The sequence below is a fragment of the Leptidea sinapis genome, chromosome 14 (assembly GCF_905404315.1).
Source record: "Leptidea sinapis chromosome 14, ilLepSina1.1, whole genome shotgun sequence".
NCBI lineage: Eukaryota > Metazoa > Arthropoda > Insecta > Lepidoptera > Pieridae > Leptidea > Leptidea sinapis.
In genome coordinates this window covers 11072530-11093206 of record NC_066278.1, presented here as the reverse complement: position 1 = coordinate 11093206, position 20677 = coordinate 11072530, and the positions used below count along the sequence as shown (strand labels likewise).

Sequence of the window (20677 nt, the reverse complement as noted above, 5' to 3'; positions counted from 1 at the left end):
CATCGGTTCGTAAAGGAGCTTTGACATGAGGAGAAGAACCGATAAGAAACTCCCAGCCTATCTTTTCAATCATATAACAATGTATTACATACATCCAACAAGTCGAGGAATCTTTAATAAATTGTACTTATGTTAAAATACTAAAATAACACTTAATAGCCTCTTTTAATATTTTTATTAAATTTATTTATTTATTAATTTAGGAAAAAAACAGTCACAAGTCACAAAATATAAATAAACTAGAAGACAAAACAGTTCCATAAATTAAATACTAATTATGTTTACAATGGACAATAAAGCAAAACAAAAAACAACATAGTTATTTTAAAACAACAACAAAAGTAAAAATTACAATATACAAAACGAAAATTTAAACAGTTATAAGAGTATAGTTAAGAACAGGACACAACAACAATGATTTTATTAAGTATTTAGAGAGAGAAATATTCTAGTAATGCTTATTTTGCAGACCGTACAAAGCTACTATGTGACGTCATCGACGTCAGGTCCAAAAATAATATAAACGGATAGTATACTGCTCGATCTAAAAAAGAACATTGACGTAATGCTCATTGGTTGTACGATTGACCGTGTGTGCAAGCCTTATATTTCAGATGTCGTTATTTCTCACTGAACAAGTGAAGCGTGTAGCCAAACTTGCTCAGGATTCGATTACCTTAGGAATTAAGTTTCGTTAATCTTGCATTTCGTGTGAAAATGTTAAAATTTGGTTGCATTATTAACTAGAATTATTTTAACATTAATCGTAATTGATTCAAGTTGATTTAAAGGAAGTCAATGCACGAAAGAATATTCTTTAACTGTGGCCTACCTAAATGATCTATCCTGATGGCGTCATGGAACTTTTGAAGATTTTAAAAATAATTGTGACGCGTTATGGCTACACTGTTTTTTACCAGTGCTAAATATATATTTTATGCGATATTCCTTTGAAAGGGACATCTTTGATGCCCGATGTAGAAAAATTAGGTATTTACGGAAAAAGTTATCTTGTTAATAATATAACGAGACTAAAAACTATTTTGAATAATTTTGCATTCAATAAGTTTTAATTTTGAGTATTTATATTTGAAAGTCAAAAATTTTTTTTTTTTTGCATTTTTGCATGGATAGTTCCTAGTCAGAATTTAATTTCATGCATATCTACTCGAGACAAAAATAAATATTTTATTCGAAAACATACGCAAATAAAATGTTTTAAGCATCCCCCATCGGGTATCGAACCCTACGCAATCCATTGCTGACACAAGACGACGCTTAAAAATATTAAATATATATAGATATTATCCAGCCTTATCACTGTGACTGTAAATAGATTAACATGATAATATCATCTCAAATAACAGCTATTTTTATTTAAATAAAACACTATTTTAAATGATTAAAACTCATGTAATTCAGACCCCTGAAAATATGAGCCTGTAACATAAACTGTAATTTTTACACAAGAAATTAAATAAAATTTATACTAAAATTTGTCAAAATTAAACTTTATCATTTGATTTAAACCGCCTGTAGAATATCGCTTCTAATTGCCCATGCTACTTAACTATACAAAAATACATCCACTAATATTTAGTTACATTTTAAATTTACATGAGGGAAAATAGTTTAAAATACACTTAACTCGTAACTTAACAATTATATTGGTAACCATGGAATGTCGATTGCTTGCATACAATACAGGGTTTACCTACTGTAGTGTAATATGGGATGAAGTTTTCTATCTATACAAAAATATGAATTCGAATATTTTTATCCAAAAGAGGATATGAATTTTGTAAGTCAGAAACTACCACCAATTCGAAAAATTATGCTTCAGACCTGAGAAAAACGGGTGCAAGAAAAATTTGATATTTTGATTTGTTACTATGGAATTAATGTTTTCATGCAAATAATATCTAATAATGTTAGTAAAATCTACCAGTGGGAAGCTCATTTATACAGAGTGCCTAGGCTAGATTATGTGTACCACAACGGCGACTATTTCTGCCGTGAAGCAGTTATGTGTAAGCATTATTGTGTTTCGTTCTGAAGTGTCCGTAGCAAGTGAAATTACTGGGCAAATGAGACTTAACATCTTATGTCTCAAGGTGACGAGCGCAATTGTAGTGCCGCTCAGAATTTTTGGGTTTTTCAAGAATCCTGAGAGGCACTGCATAGTAATAGGCCTGCCCATTGCCCACTGCCCATGTTATTCAAACGCCCTGGCGTTTGAATAACCATCAGCTGAACGTACGGCTCTTCTCGTCCCTTATTTTCATTAAAAAAACATACGGCTTCGAAATTGAACATGCAATTTTAACTCAGCCTGCGTCCATTCACTTTAACGCACCACTGGGTAATAAATAAAAATCCAAAAATCCATGCACATTAGCACACTGGGCCCGAGGTCCACGGACAGACAGGCCAGACATTATCGAAACACGATAGCCCTGCGCATAACTAACGAGACGCCGTTCTATTCCCGATAAAGTAAACTGTATCGACTCGATAATATAATATCATGAATAATATCCTAGTCGGTGCTCTGATATAAAACTATTGTCCGGTAAGGCTATTTCAAGCTAACGTCATGGATTTGATGCTGAAATACATAGAAAAGATGCCCGCAAATCAGAGGAGCAGATAAAAATAATATTGATACTCTTTTTACACCAGCGTTCTCTTTTGCCGGGTCGCGACCCGATACTGGGTCATCAAAATGAGATACCCTGCCGCAACATTCCCGCCTTGTTAAAAAAAAAGACCAAAGGATAAAACTTTCGCCATTTTCAGTGAATATGGATGCTTTAGTAAAAATAATCAGGAGCTCCATACTTCGCACTAAAATAGTTACTTAAGCGATACCAATTTATTATACCTAATGGAGATGATACCAACCTGAGACCTCTAGCTCAGTAAGCAGGATCACCAACCACTGGGCTATATAGGTCATCAGATGACTGTCAAAACTTTTTACAAATAAAATCGGCAGAAGTAAAAACCTTATCAAAACGAGGTTAAAAATATGAAATGCAACAATTACTTTTGTTCTTTATTAAGTGATTTTATTAATTGATTTAATCTTAGGATATCGCTTCTAATTGCCCATTAAATTAATTAATTAGGTGCTTTATTCTTCTAAGGTATTGAATGACACTGTGCTGTTACGCTTGTTCGGACTTAGAACGGCTCAGTCAGCGCAGAATTGACGTGAGTTACTTATCATCATCATCATTTCAGCCGGAAGACGTCCACTGCTGGACAAAGGCCTCCCCCAAAGATGTTTTTTTTATGACAATAAGGGACGAGACGAGCAGGACATTCAGATGATGGTAATTGATGCGCCCTGCACATTGCAGTGCCGCTCAGGGTTCTTCATAAACCTAAGTATTCTGAGCGGCACCACAGCTGAGCTCGTCACCTTGAAACATAAGATGTTAAGTCTCATTTGCCCAGTAATTTTACTAGCTACGGCGCCCTTCAGACCGAAACACAGTAATGCGTACACATTACTGCTTCACGGCAGGAATAGGTGCCGTTGTGGTACCCATAATCTAGCCGGCATCCTGTGCAAAGGAGCCTCCCATCTCCACGACGATCGATCCTGCGCTGCCCTCATCCAACGTACTCCGGGAAGTTATTACACACAATTATAATCCAGATATTGTAAATGTTATTTTCGTTATGAATATAGATAATTATTTTATTTGAAGTTATTAACCTCGAACTTACCCTAGCTAAGTCCGAAACCATGAAAATTATAATATAAAAATATTTATTTTCTCAAAATAGATTAGGATTATCTTTGATGTCAGTGCAAACACCACACCACCGCTTTGAAAAAAAGGCGCTCTTAGAGAGAACAAGCGGCGCAAGAAACTTTCAAAATATACAACAATTATTACAAAAGTTATTGCTATAACATAATCATAATCTAGTGCCAGGCTGTCCGATCGCTTAGATATTCAGTTGTGGAGTAGTAGGATTTACGACAGAGCCATTTTTTAATAAAACATTTAAATTTCTTTATAGATAATGCCTGAACAGTGACTGGGACTTTATTATAAAAGTGTATACATTTACCTTTAAAGCTTTAATGTATCTTATGAAGCCTTCTAGAATTACTTAGAAGCAATTACCTAATAAATCCGCATGCCAAATGAAGTAACAAATGTTTTACATGCAAACATTTCCGAAAGCAGAAATGAAATAACATAAGGGCCTTAGCAATGAATGTTATATCTAAAATGAAAAACGACATTTAGATGCTTTAAGCCTTTAGAAGAGACGTTTTGAATCAATATAGGCTTCACTCATATTTCGACGAATTTACGACTTCTATATAACTTGTGCAATAAGATGTAGGCTCTGCCATAAAGCTCGGATAGTGTTTCTGGAAAATTTATGGAAAATAACCTCGGGTTTATGTGACGTTTAGATCAAACTAAATCGCATTATATTTGGGTTACGTTTTGTATGTTATGAATTGAATGTGTTTTATATACAGTTAATAAAATCTCAGGATAAGGTACCATTTCTCGAACTAATTAGAAATAACGTTTATTTTCATTTGACTCAGTACCTTCTAAACTATTTGTTATTTTTAAAGTGGTATCAGATAAGATGCGAGCCTCAAACCCGCGTTTCCCGGATTTCTCTTACCAACAGAGCCAACCGTTCGAGTGACGCATCGAACGTAGAATATCTTGGTATGTCTTTTTCAACTCTCAGGTTGTGGTTCCATCTATAGGAACTACTTTACAGTTGATAAGCTGCTAAAACCCAATAATTGCATATTATCGCTTGATTCTAATCTAAAAAATTTCTAATCTATACCTTCTGGTGTTATATTTGTGACGTAAAACTTTACAGATAAACAGAAATAATAAAAAAAAACAGAATAGCTCACGTAAGGGCTACCAAAAGTCTCATTAACAGAATACCGCCAGACCTGCGTCATCTATCATTACGACTACAGAGCCCTATAATTTGTCTGTAGCAACTATCTCACTCACTCTACACAATATCCCCAAATGTGAACGGAACAAAACATTATACAGTCGAAATTATCCGTGCATTTCACATTTGAAATTATATTTTATCATGAGTTGGTAAAATTTTCATTCGTTATAACTTGTAGAAACTCGTTTTTAATCGTACGTTTCGGAGGTGTTTACATGATTTCTTTAAAACGAGTTGCGTGGTTATTGACAATTATAGATTTCAACTACGATGAAACAAATTTTGTTATAGGCGGCAAATATTTCGAAGTAACTGAAAAAAACTGAACAACTAACCCTAAAACTAATAACCCTAATCTTAGCTTTAAGCTGGTGGCTGTACCAAGGGGCCAAGTTTTTTTTTTTGGAAAAATAGGACAAAGGTGCGTGGGGACAATTGCTGTTAAGTGATCGAGGAATCGCAGGAGCAATGCCGCCGGCATTTAAGGAAGGTGTACCCACTTTTTTTTTAAGTCAAAGAAGTTTTACTTTAATCGCGCGTAAATATTACACGCACACACTTTTTTATTATATATATAGATGGATGGATAAGAACTAGTTTTTTCTGTTTTGCGAGAAAACCCTTCAGGCGAAATGTCGATGTCAACAATCAATTACATACTTCATTCAGTGTTTTATAAGGTTTTGTCACAAGCATCATTTATACGTCTAGATAGACTATGATATCTGTGAAAACGCCAAAAAAATTGAGTTTAGAAAAAGTGTCATACAAATCGCGAGTGTAAGACGTAGCTTGTCAAGCACACTAAAGTATTAAACCTGGGCTGTTTTTATCGGTTGTCTAACAGCAAGAGACTCTATCTAGCGTATAAATTATATAGGCTTCTTGACTCTACGTAGATTAAAAAGTACAAAATGTCACCCAGATAATAGTAACCCATATTCATAATAAATTAATCGTGTATTAAAAGTTTTAACCCGATTGAGTACGCCCGTCAACTGTATCGTTTCATACTCGTGGAATCCAGCCAATGACCTTCCGTTGCTCGACTGAATAAAGCCTAGCTGGTAAAAATATCTCATAACAACATCGTACGATTAACGACTCTAGTACCAAGTATATAGCAACGATTTTCGTAGCGCATAACTTAATAGATTCACATTAAACTTGATGCGATTAATATCCAATCATATTTCTCGATTAATTTCGCCACATTGTAGTCGTTTAATGTTTATTTTAAAGTATAAAATGAACAAATAAAGATTTTGCTAAGATCCTAGGGCATTACTGGTACTACGTTTCAATAACGGCATTTTAAATGGACTTGTAAATTTTATGACAGGTTTGAAGTTAGTTATATTTGGTCAAGCGTGAGTTAGATTCGCGTATCATAATTAAAATTTTGGAAAGTCAATATTTCTCTATCATAAACAAATGCCATTACAAAACAAATACTAGATATATAAAGTCAAAAGTAAATTATTCGTTCAAAATAGATTCTTTGGGAAATACTTTTGATTTCAATCGAATAAACATCACTGCTTCGGAAATAAGTATAATATGGCATAATAAAAATCTAAACAAACGTTTGTATAACCTAACAGTTAGCAAGAAGGCATGGGAAGGCAAGAAAGTCAATAAAGTAAATAAGAGATAGGAATTACGTCATTTATAAATTAACATATTCTACTCTGCGAAATGAACAATTAATTTATGTTAAAGTTTAAATTATGAATTATTTATTTACTTACAATTGATCGGAACATAATAACAATTTTTAATAACATCTTATTTGGATGAAAATTTATTACAAATATATCAACATTTTTAAATTTGTATTTCTTAAATGAGCAACAGCCAGAGTTATTTATGCCTTAGGCGCCATATTTCATTAGAACTCAATGTTGCCAACATACTGGAAATAGAACTTAATCATAGCGGCACATTTACCGCCATTTGAAATAAGAAATAATTATAACATCACATAAATCGATTTTGAAATCTATAGGCCAATGACTTCTCTTAATCTGTATTCTGTATATCCATTTCTGAAAAGGTGGGCAAATAATTAAAAAATTAAACTAGATTTTATGCTTATTTCAAGCTTTAATTATTGCATATTATCTTTTGGCGCGTTAGGGAAAATTAACAGAGTAAATTTTACGATGCGCGCGCACAACGTCACACAAATTCGACACCGTTAGCTTGTCAACAAGATCATTTGTATCATACTTCAGCTACCAAGCCTCTTGTAACTCATATGTCAACTGAATCACAACCAATGGACAATAATTAAATAAATTTCAATATATTATATACAAGTTTTAAAATAAAAAAATAATTTCTCTCCAATTCTATATAAGTAATTTAATGATATTTAATTACACGTTAATTAACTAAATTATGCAGTATAATTATATTTTCATTGGTTATATTTAATACTTTCTTCAGTTAATATTGTTTTTTCGTAATAAAAAAAATTAGGATTTTTGTTTTATTACGCCAAAGAAGAATAACATACAACACACACACTTTTTTTGTACAGTATAATATTTTCAAATATAGCCTCAAATGGTCAATTTTTTCCATGAATAAAAGTGCACAGGATTATAAGCTTTATGTTTGTAATGATAAGTATTAATTTCTTTATTAAAACAAAGTGGGTAGAAGTTATATAAGCCCTGGAGCCCTATTACCAAAATCGAAATACGAAGTTTCAGTTGACGGATCGTACATTTTCCTATTACGAAAGTGTTTCGGATCCGAAGATCGATACGAAGTTCGCGATTAGACATTTTCTCTTTCGTTTACCTTATTCTCAAATTCACTTCACGTTGACTTTTTCGCTGTTTCACCTCACTTTTTATGGTTGTGTCTATGGTTCCGAAACGAAGTCCGTCCGCACTATTCGGATCCGAAAAATTTTGGTAATAGGATTTAATTCGAAGTACGTCGTTCTTTCGTTTCGGACCGAAACTTCGGCTTTCGATTTTCGTAATAGACCTCCTGAATAGGAAACGTCATAAACACACGTGACGGAAATAGATTTTTCTTAAGAAATATGTGAATGATGTAAAATAAAATATAAATAATATAAACTATGCATACAGTAATATGGATCATGTATCTAGAATAAACTATTAATTAACCAATATACAAATTGTATGAAATATGTATCTAAGTTTATTATACACATATTAGGTATAGGTAAGAATTTTCAACAATCTGTTTTACAAACAAACAGATACTAAAACCTTCTCCGAAACACGCTGCATCTTATGGTAAAAGTATTATTCCGATTGCTTCAGTAGTTTTCGCATTATAATCGAAGGAAATAAAAGGCTATCAATTTATTAATATAATAAACAACATTTGTTAAGATGATTAAGATTGTTCTGTCAAAATTAAATCAGGACACATTATAATTAAATCAAACAAAATCACTTTATACTTCGAACTCCTAATTATAAATAAAAACCCCACCATTAATACATAAACGGTATATATTACCAAAAGGACAAAACTCTATGTAAATAAATAAGTAATAGTGTAATAAAAATTCAATTAAGTTGATTTCTGAGCAAGTCCCAACCCTAGGATTGAGCAAAAAATGAATGAAGCGACTTGTGAGAATGCATCAAGTAATGCAATCTTTTTGCTCGCTGCTTGGTCGTCTACGTTCAGATGTAGTGGACATGCGCACAAATAACTCGTGCATGCGACGCGACGTTATAAGAAATAGTTGAAGCGACGTGTATCATATTATTATGGTCTGTGGTGAAAGAGCAGAGCTCGTGTATAAGTGTAAGGAGACAGTAGTCTGGACTAGACATAGAGTAGATAATTGTACGCTAAATGATACTAAGACTATTTGTATTGGTATGTTTTTGAAGTGAAAATTTCATTAGCCGCGTTAGATACTTTTTGGTAGGGCAAAATCGGGGAGGCTCCTTTGCACAGGATGCTTGATAGATTATGGGTAGCACAACGGCGCCTATTTCTGCCGTGAAGCAGTCATGTGTAAATATTATTGTGTTTCGGTGTAAACGGCGCCATAGCTAATGAAATTACTGGACAAACGAGACTTAACATCTTATGTCTCAAGGTGACTAGCGCAGTTGTAGTATTGCTCAGAATTTTTGGGGTTTTTCAAGGATCCTGAGCGGCACTGCATTGTAATGAACAAGGCATATCAATTACCATCAGCTGAACGTCCTGCTCGTCACGTTCCTTATTGTCATAAAAAATTAACTTATAGGTTCACGTCACCGACATGCTCATCACTGGCGCAAGCAATAATTAAATAATTTAAAAAAATATACAAATATGTATATAGGATGGGGTTCACTTTATGGATGTGTGAAATCTATTGTGTACCTATTTGTACATTATATTTCGAATCTGGAATAAATATGATTTGATAAATTCCAGAAAAGTTAATAAATTCTGGCTTTTACAGAATAAGTGAAGTTGTGTAAACTTAGTTTAAATTTGATAGTTGTGTGTGTATAATTACTAATAAGTGCAATAAAGCATTTTTTTAATTATTTCTAAGATCAACCTGCGTCAGTAAAGATAAAATTGATTGAAATTTATAACTAAATAAGTAGTTAATGATAATTCTTTGAGCCAAAAGGTGACGGCTTAAAGACCGATAGTACAGAAAACTGATTTGCAGTTTTCCAATGAATAATTAATTATTAATTACATATTTTCTTTGTCTCCCAACTGTCATCATCTGTCATCATCTCTTCATTGATGATAAGCTTTGTATGTTTTTTTTATTATTTTAATGACTCACTTTATTTGGAATGCTATAAGTTAATTACAATTTTAATGCCTTCGTTTCTTCTGTCCTCACTCGCTCATAATATGGCTATAGAATTAATTAATACCCAAATACAGACACAGATAAAAAATATTTATTGTACGGTTAATGAACCATCCATATTACTGATATTTCGCTGACTTAACCAAATCAAATCATAATCTTTTTACTGCAACTCACATTATTACAAAGAATTAGATAGGTACAAAATACGTGACGCCCTGCAAGGGGACAGCAAAGTTCTATATATAACTAGCTGACCCGACAGACGTTGTTCTGTTCATTTAAAAAAAAACTCTTGCGTGTGGAACTCGTAAAATACCCGCTAAACTGACCTCTACTCGTTGAAAAGAATATTCCTACCAAATTTGAAGTCTCTGCGACTTATGGTTCCAGAGATATCGTGATGAGATAAAGGCATAAATGGCATTTATTTTCTCAAAATTGATTCCTTTAGAAATCTTTTTGATGTCATTTCTAATATACTAGATACTACTACCGCTTCAGAAACAATTGGTGCTCTGAGAGATCAGAAGCGGCGCAAGAAACTCTACCAGCATTCTTTTTTTTTTCACTATTTTCAATAAAAATATACAATATTGTGCAGTCATTTCTATCCCTATAAAACAATCATAATCTAGTCGCAGACTGTCCGATCACTTAGATATTCAGCTGTGGAGTAGTAGGATTTACGACAGAGCCATTTTTTAATAAAACATATCAATTTATTTTTAGATAATGCCTGAACGGTGGCTGGGTCTTTGTAGTAGAAGTGTATACATTTACCCTTAAAGCTATTATGTATCTTATGATACATAGGTGGAAATCACTTATATGCGAACAATCTCCAAACACCCTCTGTTGCATAGTTTAGATATTATTTATTTTATAAGCCAGAAAATATTTCTCCCACCTAGAACGCTATTGGAACACTCCTTCCGTATATATTTCAGTGTACCTACCCGGTTACATGAAGCTCTATCCAACGCGGTTGAACAGGTTTATTATAAAGCGTATGTCTACAGCATTGTCATTGTTTAATTGCTACAAGCGGTCTGTGGATTGGAAGCGATGCCTAGCATTGTTGCTTATGAAAATATTTATAACTGCATAAAGATAAGCCACTAAATTACTTTCTTGTACGGAATTACTCTTACTTTCTGCGTGGGTTCATTTTAAGGTAGGCTATTTACGCTTAACACCTATTATGTTATTTAAATTGGTGCAATTCCTAGAGACCATAACTGAAGGGGCACAGAACAGATAAAAGAGATTTTAACTGTTCTGTGGCGCTATGAAACATCCATTCCCATGACGGGCTGTATCTGCATCAAAGTCAAATAAAATTCACGAAGGATTAAAATGATGATGAGTGTGTATTGCCTCTTGCCGTTGTTAGAACAAATAAATAACACAGTTATAGTTACAGCGCCCTCTGTTATTTCTTTTATGAAAGCTTTTAAAAAGTACAGTGGGATGAATTTAATATTTGACTAGTATAGATAGTCTAGCGAAACTTTGTATGAAACGTGCTGTTATACATTGACAGATGACGGCTATAATCTTGTAATAAACGGAGAGCCGAAATCATTCAACTATTCCATTTCAAACATAGCCGGATAATTCATCGTCGCCAATCGCCATACTGTAATTACTACTATTTCAAACTTATGTCAAATGACTGCACGTTTCATACTAAACTAAATTTTAATTTTTACTTAGAAAGTCTCGCCTCTTTTTACGTAGTATTTACATCCTCTTTGAGTATAGATTGTGATATAAATACCCAAACAGCTCTTTATTAAGCTAATTTTGCGCAGTGTAAAAGAACTGTCATAGTTCGAATTTTCACCGAGAAGAATGTTTAAAATTCAATGGTTGTTTACTTATCTTTTGCTTTTGGAATAAGAATATTATAAGTGCTAATTACCTGCCGGAAAACTGTCGCCATACATACTAGAGACTGTACTACTTGAGAGCCTTGTGCGGCAATGGCACAAAAAAAAACTACGGCATAGGAAAAAATTAAGAATCTCATAGTGGAATAACTATCACCATATATTTTAAAGAAAAGGCAGAGGAATCACATGAGCTTTGCCGACCTTTTATGAAGGTATAGGTGCTTTTTTTATGGTACCGATATCGTGTCGTCCTGGGAACACCGCACAATAATGTTTTGTCCAAAGTTTGGTAGTACGTGGAAGAAACTTCCTTGAAAAACGTGGAGGAAGGTGTGATTCGGAGGTGGAATTTAAATTTCATCCAGTGATATTACTTAAGAGAAAGTCTTGTAACAATTCGTCATCCACTCTGAATGATGTATTTCGCACGAAAATCTGAACAATTATGGCAATTATTAAATTTCTATTAAATAATATGTTTTTGCACGCGACTGAGTGTTGAAGAGAAAGTCATATGTCATGACTTTGTCTACGTGGAATTGGTCCGTATAGATATTATGTTGAATATATGACGTAAGTATGAGAAAAAAAACCCTACATACAAATGATTTGGGTTTTCTTTAGTTTGTCTCGTGCCAGATTTTGGCGAGACAACACGTCCTGAGGATGCCTCGTGTAGAGGAGAGTAAACACGTGTCAAATTGTTTTAAAGACAAATATTGGCGGAATTAACACTAAAGAAAACCCAAATCACTTGTATAATTATGGATTTCCGCAAAGTAACGCCTAATTCAATAAATTTTCTAAAATCCTACATATTTTTATTTTATAAAATATATACCTACGTACGTTACACAATTGAAAGATTTAAAGTAAATTGCAAATACATATATAAATTTCACGATACTGGTTTTAATGAAACATATAACATGTGGATTCAAATGGCAAATCTAGTTGATACTTCATCCTAGATTTAAATATTTTTGCTTCCTTATTTTTCGTACTCGTACGTACTCGCCGTATGGTAGAGCCATTATACTAACCAACTTCAAAAGTCCTCCTAATTCTTTGAATTGACATCTTTTCAATTTCGTTACTACCAATTATTAAATTGTGTCTTCTCAATCTTTACGACTATTTAGGTATTGCCAGATCAATTAATTATAATACACAGCCCATTATTAGCAATACTAGGCAAAGTAGCCAACGTATCAGGAGCTAACTGGAACAACTATAGACTTAATTTTTTTTTATATCAGAAGCTACAAAGCAGTTTTATGATTTACATCTCAATTTTACACATAGTCTATTAACAATTGATCTTTCTTGGGATTGGGTCACTCATGTAATCCTGGAACGTGCAGGAGGCCACTCGTGCCACAACCAACGGGAAAATATCTAAGTAAATACGAGAAGTCTATGAAAACCCCAGGAGCATACTGAACTTCTAGAAGAAGCTGGGCTGAATGGGGTAACTAGCCAACACTACACGCAAAATAGACCCAACCAAGTGGTATAACTACGGAGAGAGGAACTCCCATATCAATAGGAGTACTCTCACTACTGAGTAATACTCATACTTTTTTACGGAAAACGAGGACAAAAGAGGCTCACACTCTCTTGTTCCTCCAGAGAAATCACAAGATGATTGCCAAGCTCATTGAAGTGTCAAATAAACGTACCGTTTAACGTAACGTTTTACCAGTGGGAGGCTCCTTTGCACAGGATGCCGGCTAGTTTATGGATACCACAACGGTGCCTATTTCTGCCGTGAAGTAGTAATGTGTAAACATTACTGTGTTTCGGTCTGAAGGTCGCCGTAGCTAGTGAAATAACTGGGCAAATGAGACTTAACATCTTATGTCTCAAGGTTACGAGCGCAATTGTAGTGCCACTCAGATTTTTTTGTTTTTCAAGAATCCTGAGCGGCAATGCATTGTAATGGGCAATCAATTACCATCAGCTGAATGTCCTACTCGTCTAATTCCTTATTTTCATAAAAAAAGACGTACAACGTAATCGTATACAGAGTTCGAAAACTGAAAACACATTGGTACCTACGTGACTTGAGGGGCAACGGTATAGCTAACGCGCCACCGACGCTTTTAACCAGAAGTGTTCATAGACAATTATTGTCTCTGAACATTACTCTATTTGATTAAATAAGGAAGGCAGTGTACACAACCAAACAGCCTCAAGTCTGTGACAACGAACATTGCCGACTTAAGTACATGGAACATAATAAGCACATATCAATTTTGCATTGTGTACCATTTAAAACACGAACGTATATTATTTCAGCTAATAATATAATAAACTGCTTAGAATAGACGTTCTATTCAAATCCTTCCATAAACTTCTCGAATAAAATTCGCCGTCATTATCCGTATAAGGTCGAACAATCCACAATCTCTATACTTTTATGGGATTCGTATGGATTTTATTATTCGAACTTGAATGAAACATGCAGGAAATGTTAGAATAAATTCATGATGGAGTTATGGGGAAATTAATAAGATTTAAACTATGACTTATTTTGTAATCCTATTTACAAAATAAGTCATAGTTTAACATATATTTTGTGATAAACGATTTCTATTTTATTTAACAAACTTAATATGTCAATATAGAAGCTACATACAAACATAATAAAGTTTCCTTTAGGACAGTTTTATAGAATAGCACATAATTATTTTTATTGCCAAATTGCCAGCAATGCCAGCAATGCTTGGCAAACACTTGTCATAGATTAAATATTATATTTTTTACCCTTTGGACTACCGCAACTTTAAAACTGTAAAGTTATAAGAGTATCCATTCCATGTACACTTATTAGGACCGCGAGATTTGCAATAATGGCGGACAATTGGATAGGTTTGTCTAATTCACAAGAGGAAACACGTACACAGTTCAGCCGCAATCACTTTGATCGCTCCCTATCGAACATCTGAATTGTAACTTATTACTAACTAATATTATAACTGTTGTTCTCCATAATGAGGCTTGCAAAATTGTATCAATAATGTTTTTGTTTTCAGTTACATTCTAAATAGTTCATTATTTAATAATCTAAGAAAAATCTTACCGTGCGTTTAGCTTTCTGTGTTTATTCCTCAAAACATACTGCATTCCAAATTATTATATCATTTCGTATTATAATTTCAATTTCTTTGTTTCCTCTCGCAACAAAAACGTTCAAAAAGGTTTAAGATTTGTTGCCTTAAAAATTCTTGTTATCGGAATCAAAATATTTATGATAGAGCTTCATATACTTCATTGGTGCTTAGATTGCTGCATTGACTGCCAAGGACAGCTTAAGTCACAAATATAGTAGCCGGTCTTAGTGAGTCTAACATCTTTAGTTGCCATTTGGTGTAAATACTTGGCCCGTGGGATCCAAAGCCGCGGAGATTGCAGGTACTTAAGTACTTTCTACGTGTGTCAATAAATCTACTGGATACGCAAGCACCAACGGATCATCCTAGCTATCCAACTTCTTAAATTAAAATTGTATTGTAAATATAGTTATAATCATTGTTGTGTTGTAAATATCTTTAATTGATAATTATTCTTAGAGGTCGTTGTCGATTTCAGCATATTAAGATGTTGTTGTTATCCAGCCTCAAATGCCTATAATAGTGACAAGTAATAACTTGCACTTGCCATAGGATTTTTTGACATTAGCTAGGACGTATGTACTTTTGACTATAAATATATGCTTTATTCATAGAAACGTGACTGTCATATTGCAGGACCGTTTCACGTCTCTGCTAAAGCTTATTGGCCAAGCAGCCGCGGGCAAGGCACACACGCACTACGCTCAACCCTACACTGTTTAATTTTCAATTTAGATCGCAATTTGAGATGCGAACTCCGTCTGCGCCGAAACGCATCACTCCATATGATAGATTTATATCCAACTATATCCCACACTTATGTCTACGTATTTAATATCGAAGGAATATATTAAAACGTATTACCTTGCATAAGTTATTACCCCCGACGGATTCGTCCGATAAGCTTTAATGAAAATCGGGTAGTTTTTTAGCAAATTCGCATTGCGGGCGGGACTGAAGATAAAAGAAATTGATCTGTCACAATGACTAATTGTCGGCTCGTTCGATGATGTAGGCTTGTTTCTCGTAATTGAACTGGCCCAAACAATGTGTTTAAGTAGATTCTTGAGATAACTCTTAGTTAAAACGAGTGCCGTAAATAATATAGAATTAAATTTTGAGTATGGCGGGTAATGTTGCTCCGTACAAAACAATTCATGTTCTTTTATTATCTCATCTTGGTTAGCATCCAAGCTTTGATTGCTTTAATAAAGTTAAACGTTGTTTTACCTCTTATAATATTCACGAGTAAACATTTTCAAATTACCTTCTATAATTGTTTTGTTTTTTAATATCAACAACTTCAATTCAGAATTTTTAAAATTGAATAGATTGAGTTAACTTTAAAAAAAATGTAGAATATTGTAACAACGAAATAATTATCCATAGAAAGTTTCACATCGAAATTACGAACCTCAATATACATTTAAGGTTGATAGTCAACTTTCCCGAAACTTTTCTAAGCGTAAATAGCATATCGTAAATTTTATTGCTACGATACAGGCATCCGGTTGATCCAGTTATGATTGACGAATTAAATGACGGTTGCGATTGAGGCTTTAGCAACGATGTTCTTTTAAATAGAGTTGAGTTTTGCTTAAAATACTTATAGGAACACATTTCTTAAAGATGCTGAGTTTAAATCACATTTGTAGAATACCTACGGAAATTATAAATTATTTTAATGAGATTTGCTAGTAAGAGATAGATAGTTAAGTATATATTTGATGTACCTTCAAAATGCAGCTGCCGACAGCTTCGTTCTCCAGCACCGTCACGTTGTAGAAAGACTGGTCGAAGATCGGTTCATTATCATTAACATCTAGCACTGTTACCAATAATGTGGCAGTAGCAGACAATGCTGGGTTACCGCGATCACTCGCCACCACCGTTAATTGAGGCATTGAATTCGTTTCACAATCAACTTGAGACCGAGTTGTTATTAAGCCAGAACGCTCGTCTATTGAAAACCAATCAGATTGCGGTGTAGAACTCAGAGAATAACGTATTTCAGAGTTTTCCCCTTCGTCTGCATCTGTGGCTGTTACTTGGATAACTGGAGTTCCAGCTGTCGCTGCTTCTAGCACACTGGTTTTATAAACGCTATCGAGGAACACTGGAGGGTTGTCATTTATATCAGTCACTCGGAGGTTAATGATACGGGATGCGTGCAATGGAGGCGAGCCTTTATCAGTGGCCACTACATTCAGAGTGTACGACGACTGAGACTCGCGATCTAACGGTAACGCAACTACCACTAAGTATATGATATTATCATGCGTCCGTAAATCAAAATGCCCATCACCACCACTTAAAGTAACGTTAACGTTTGAGTATTCCGTCTTAGAATCTGGGTCATGCACAGATATTCTTGCAACGAATTCATCCAACTGGGCAGCCTCAGATATTTTGGGAGTCGCATCGTCACTTAAAAATATAACATCAATCGTGGGTTGATTATCATTAACATCAGTGACACGTATGGACACAAATGCAGTTGTCTCTAAAGGTTGAGCGCCTTTATCTCTCGCTACAACGACCAATTCGTGAAGTTCTTTGGTTTCAAAATCTAACGCTTTATTTACAGTCACTTCTCCTGTTTCTGGATCAATTTTGAACATATTTTCCTTATCACTTTGCCTACGGTTTATAGAGTATTCTATAATACCATTTTCACCTGTGTCTGAATCAGTTGCGAAAACTTTTAATACAGTAGTTCCCACTGTGGCATTTTCTGGTATCATAGCTGAATATGCACTTTCAGCAAAAACAGGAGGATTATCATTTACATCTAAAATAGTTATATTTACAGTCATTGTACCTCGCAACGGAGGTGTACCACCATCTAAAGCTTCTATAACAAGCTCATAGTGATCCGTCGTTTCCCTATCAAGAAAACCATTGATTTGTAAATCTAAGTATAACACACCATCACGTTCTCTGTGTGAAGAGAGTCTGAAAGCATTATCAGTGTTGCCTGATACAATATTATACTTTTGAGTATTAAATGTACCCAGATCTTGATCCTTTGCTGGATTCAATTTTCGTTTTACGTCTCTAGGAGTATTTTCGGAGAACTCAACGTCCATAACGGGTGTGGGGAAAGTGGGGGCGTTATCGTTCTCATCTGAGACATGCACAACTACACGGATGTTATCACCGCTGGCAGGGATGGCGACTAGAGCGTAATGATCTCTATTTTCTCGGTCTAGTGGCATTCTTGTCCGAATTTCACCAGTGTGCGGGTCAATTTTGAGATCGTCATTGACTGCACTACCAGGGACGGGTACGATTGTGTACGGTGGGGCGGCGTCGGGTAGTTCGTCGCCGAGATGTCCTACTAGCGCTCCAGCTCGAGCGTTTTCTCTGACCGTGAACTCGCGGACGTGTTCCGCCGCGGCCACTACGGCCAAGAGACAGATAATAGCGCGCCACATCGCGCGTTTCTTGATCTCACCGCTCACACATCGTCACTCACACCTGAAACAGAAAAAATGAAAAATGTTATTCCCACAAGTTATTTTAGTATATTATGTAATTTGTATTTATTTGAACGTTAGAATATCAAAATAGAGGTCTGATTTAAAATGAACAAAGTATAATATATTTTGAGTGATTTTTTTAAGCTAATATTTTAGCAACTTGCTATTTATTTTATACATAATTTATTATAATTCCTCATCAGCTCATAACTTCGTAAAAACTTAGCGGAAGTTATGACTTGTCTCATAATGAATACCTGGCCAACTTAATTTTCCCTTGTCTTCTAAGTCTAACTCTAATGTATTTTTAGATTATCGTCGGTTATTATTAAGTCCCTTTGTTTGGCTCGTGAAGTAGGTAGCCATTACTGTCCCAGGCACTCGTATATAAAGTAGGAGCCGAGACTGGCAACACTGGAAAATGATTAGTGATGAAGTTTAAGGAACTATTGTTCGTCTAAAACAATAAAACATTAAGTGGGGAGTTCACGTTATTGTGTTCTTGCAAGGTTTTAATACATCATTAGAAGTAATCACAGTATTTTACAAATTTTTTGTCGAATGTTATTCGTAACATTGTAAAGTCTCTAGGACTCTCCCTGCAACGTACATAATTAATGAAGTCTTTTCAGTTTAAATTTATTATCAGAATATATTACTCTTTTTATTTCATTTTAATAGTAATAAGCTACTTTAAGACTAATTTCCTTGACCATTTATAAGTAATATTAAAACAATTAAAACATAAACAATTTAAATAGTGTTGGCTAATTTATGCCTAGTTAACCTGTAGTATGAGAATTGACAGCTCCTCAGTGTTCTAGGCAGTGATGTCAAATAATAGTACGTTATTAAATTCTTTATTTAAAATAATATGGAGGAAAAGTATTATTATTTGTGATAATCCTATTTAAACAATAAATCGATGCACTAGCAATTTAAAACGTACAACAGACAATATAAAATATATATCAGTATATAAAATATAATTTATTATATTTGATTAAATCTTTGTTAATATTCTAAAAATATTCAAAATTCACAATTCCGTGTAAGTCGGTGCTGTGCTTGATGCTCCAGATAATAAAAATACAATTTTATTGCCTGTCGGTATCTGAGGCGGGCATTAAACTAAATTAAAGGAATTCGCGAATATTTCATATTATGATCTTATGTTTCATGTTACTTCGAGTTGGGTCGTTTCATGTGACTAACAGAGAGATTATACATTAGGTAAGTTTTAATATGTAGAGTATTTCATGTCAGTATTAACTATTTCCTATATTTATATTGTATTTGAAATTTTAAATCTTTCAGTATGACGTACTTATATCTTTTACTGCATTAACAGATTAGAAATTATTATGGGGTTTGGAGCAAACCAAAAATTATAAACAAGATTATTAATAGCAAAACTAGATGAGGTAGTCTGATGAAGTGAGCATATATACATTCCGCTGAATCTTGATTTTTTTAAGCAAGAGTTCTCTTGTTATCTCATGGTTTTTGTTAAGGCGACACTAAATGCCAGCGACCTTGAGCGATATGAGTTCACGGCTGCCGGCCCGCCATCAATGTAAAAAAGCCAATATTTTCAAAATTCTTGCGTGGAAAACAGTTTATATGCTTACAATCCTCGTTATTCACTAATAACTTTTCTGAGAGAAGTACCAAAAAAAATCCGTCACACCATGCCAAAAAACTTGTTTAACTTCAAAGAAAAGTGGTAGTTCAAAAAGGCTCAGAAGTGTTAAGTATAGCCAACAGCAAGCATTAGCAACCTACAAATAAGACTTAAGGATATGTGTAACAGGATTAAGTAGTGTTCATAGCTCGAAATGCTATACTTTCACCACAAAACTTGTCTAAAACCACCATGTTTGCGTGTTTTCTGCTTACTCTTCGCCTTAAGATAAAAAGAAGGAGACTTAAAAGTTCAAATATTCAACACACACACTAACAAGGCAACTTAAAATTAGTTTTCTTTGCAACACTTGGATGTTGATGGTAATTACTAAAATGTAGAAATTAGAACTTCGATTGATAATAATATTAATAATTCATACTAAAGAAAACCCTCTAGATGTCGTAATATTCAGAAACTACTCTTGAATGGTGATATTCACAATCTACAATCAAATTAATGTGTTAAATTGCCAACAATATATTAACAAAATAATAAAGAAAATTGAAATCTTCAATTAACTTTCTTCCGAAGTTATTTCTTGCAGTTAACGAACTACTTCTGCATTAATAGTTCTTTATTTTAATGTTTCTCTAAAGGGCAATTTTGTCTTGTAGTCAACATTAGGTATACATGAAGAATAGTTTATATTATTATGTGTAGCTTCAAAGTATAAATTTAAAGAACTGCCTTCAGTT

The 20677-nt window shown here is 34.0% G+C and overlaps 1 protein-coding gene across 4 annotated transcripts in view; it reads right to left on the bottom strand.

Annotated features, from left to right (window-relative positions):
* LOC126967943 (protein dachsous) overlaps positions 1-20677 on the bottom strand; it is a 304180-nt gene that overhangs the window by 272817 nt on the left and 10686 nt on the right. For all 4 annotated transcript variants that reach the window (XM_050812652.1, XM_050812653.1, XM_050812654.1 and 1 more), the window contains exon 2: positions 16547-18293. In XM_050812652.1, coding sequence (XP_050668609.1) covers positions 16547-18250 — 1704 coding nt within the window. In that variant the 5' untranslated portion in view covers positions 18251-18293. The remainder of the gene's footprint in view (positions 1-16546; positions 18294-20677) is intronic.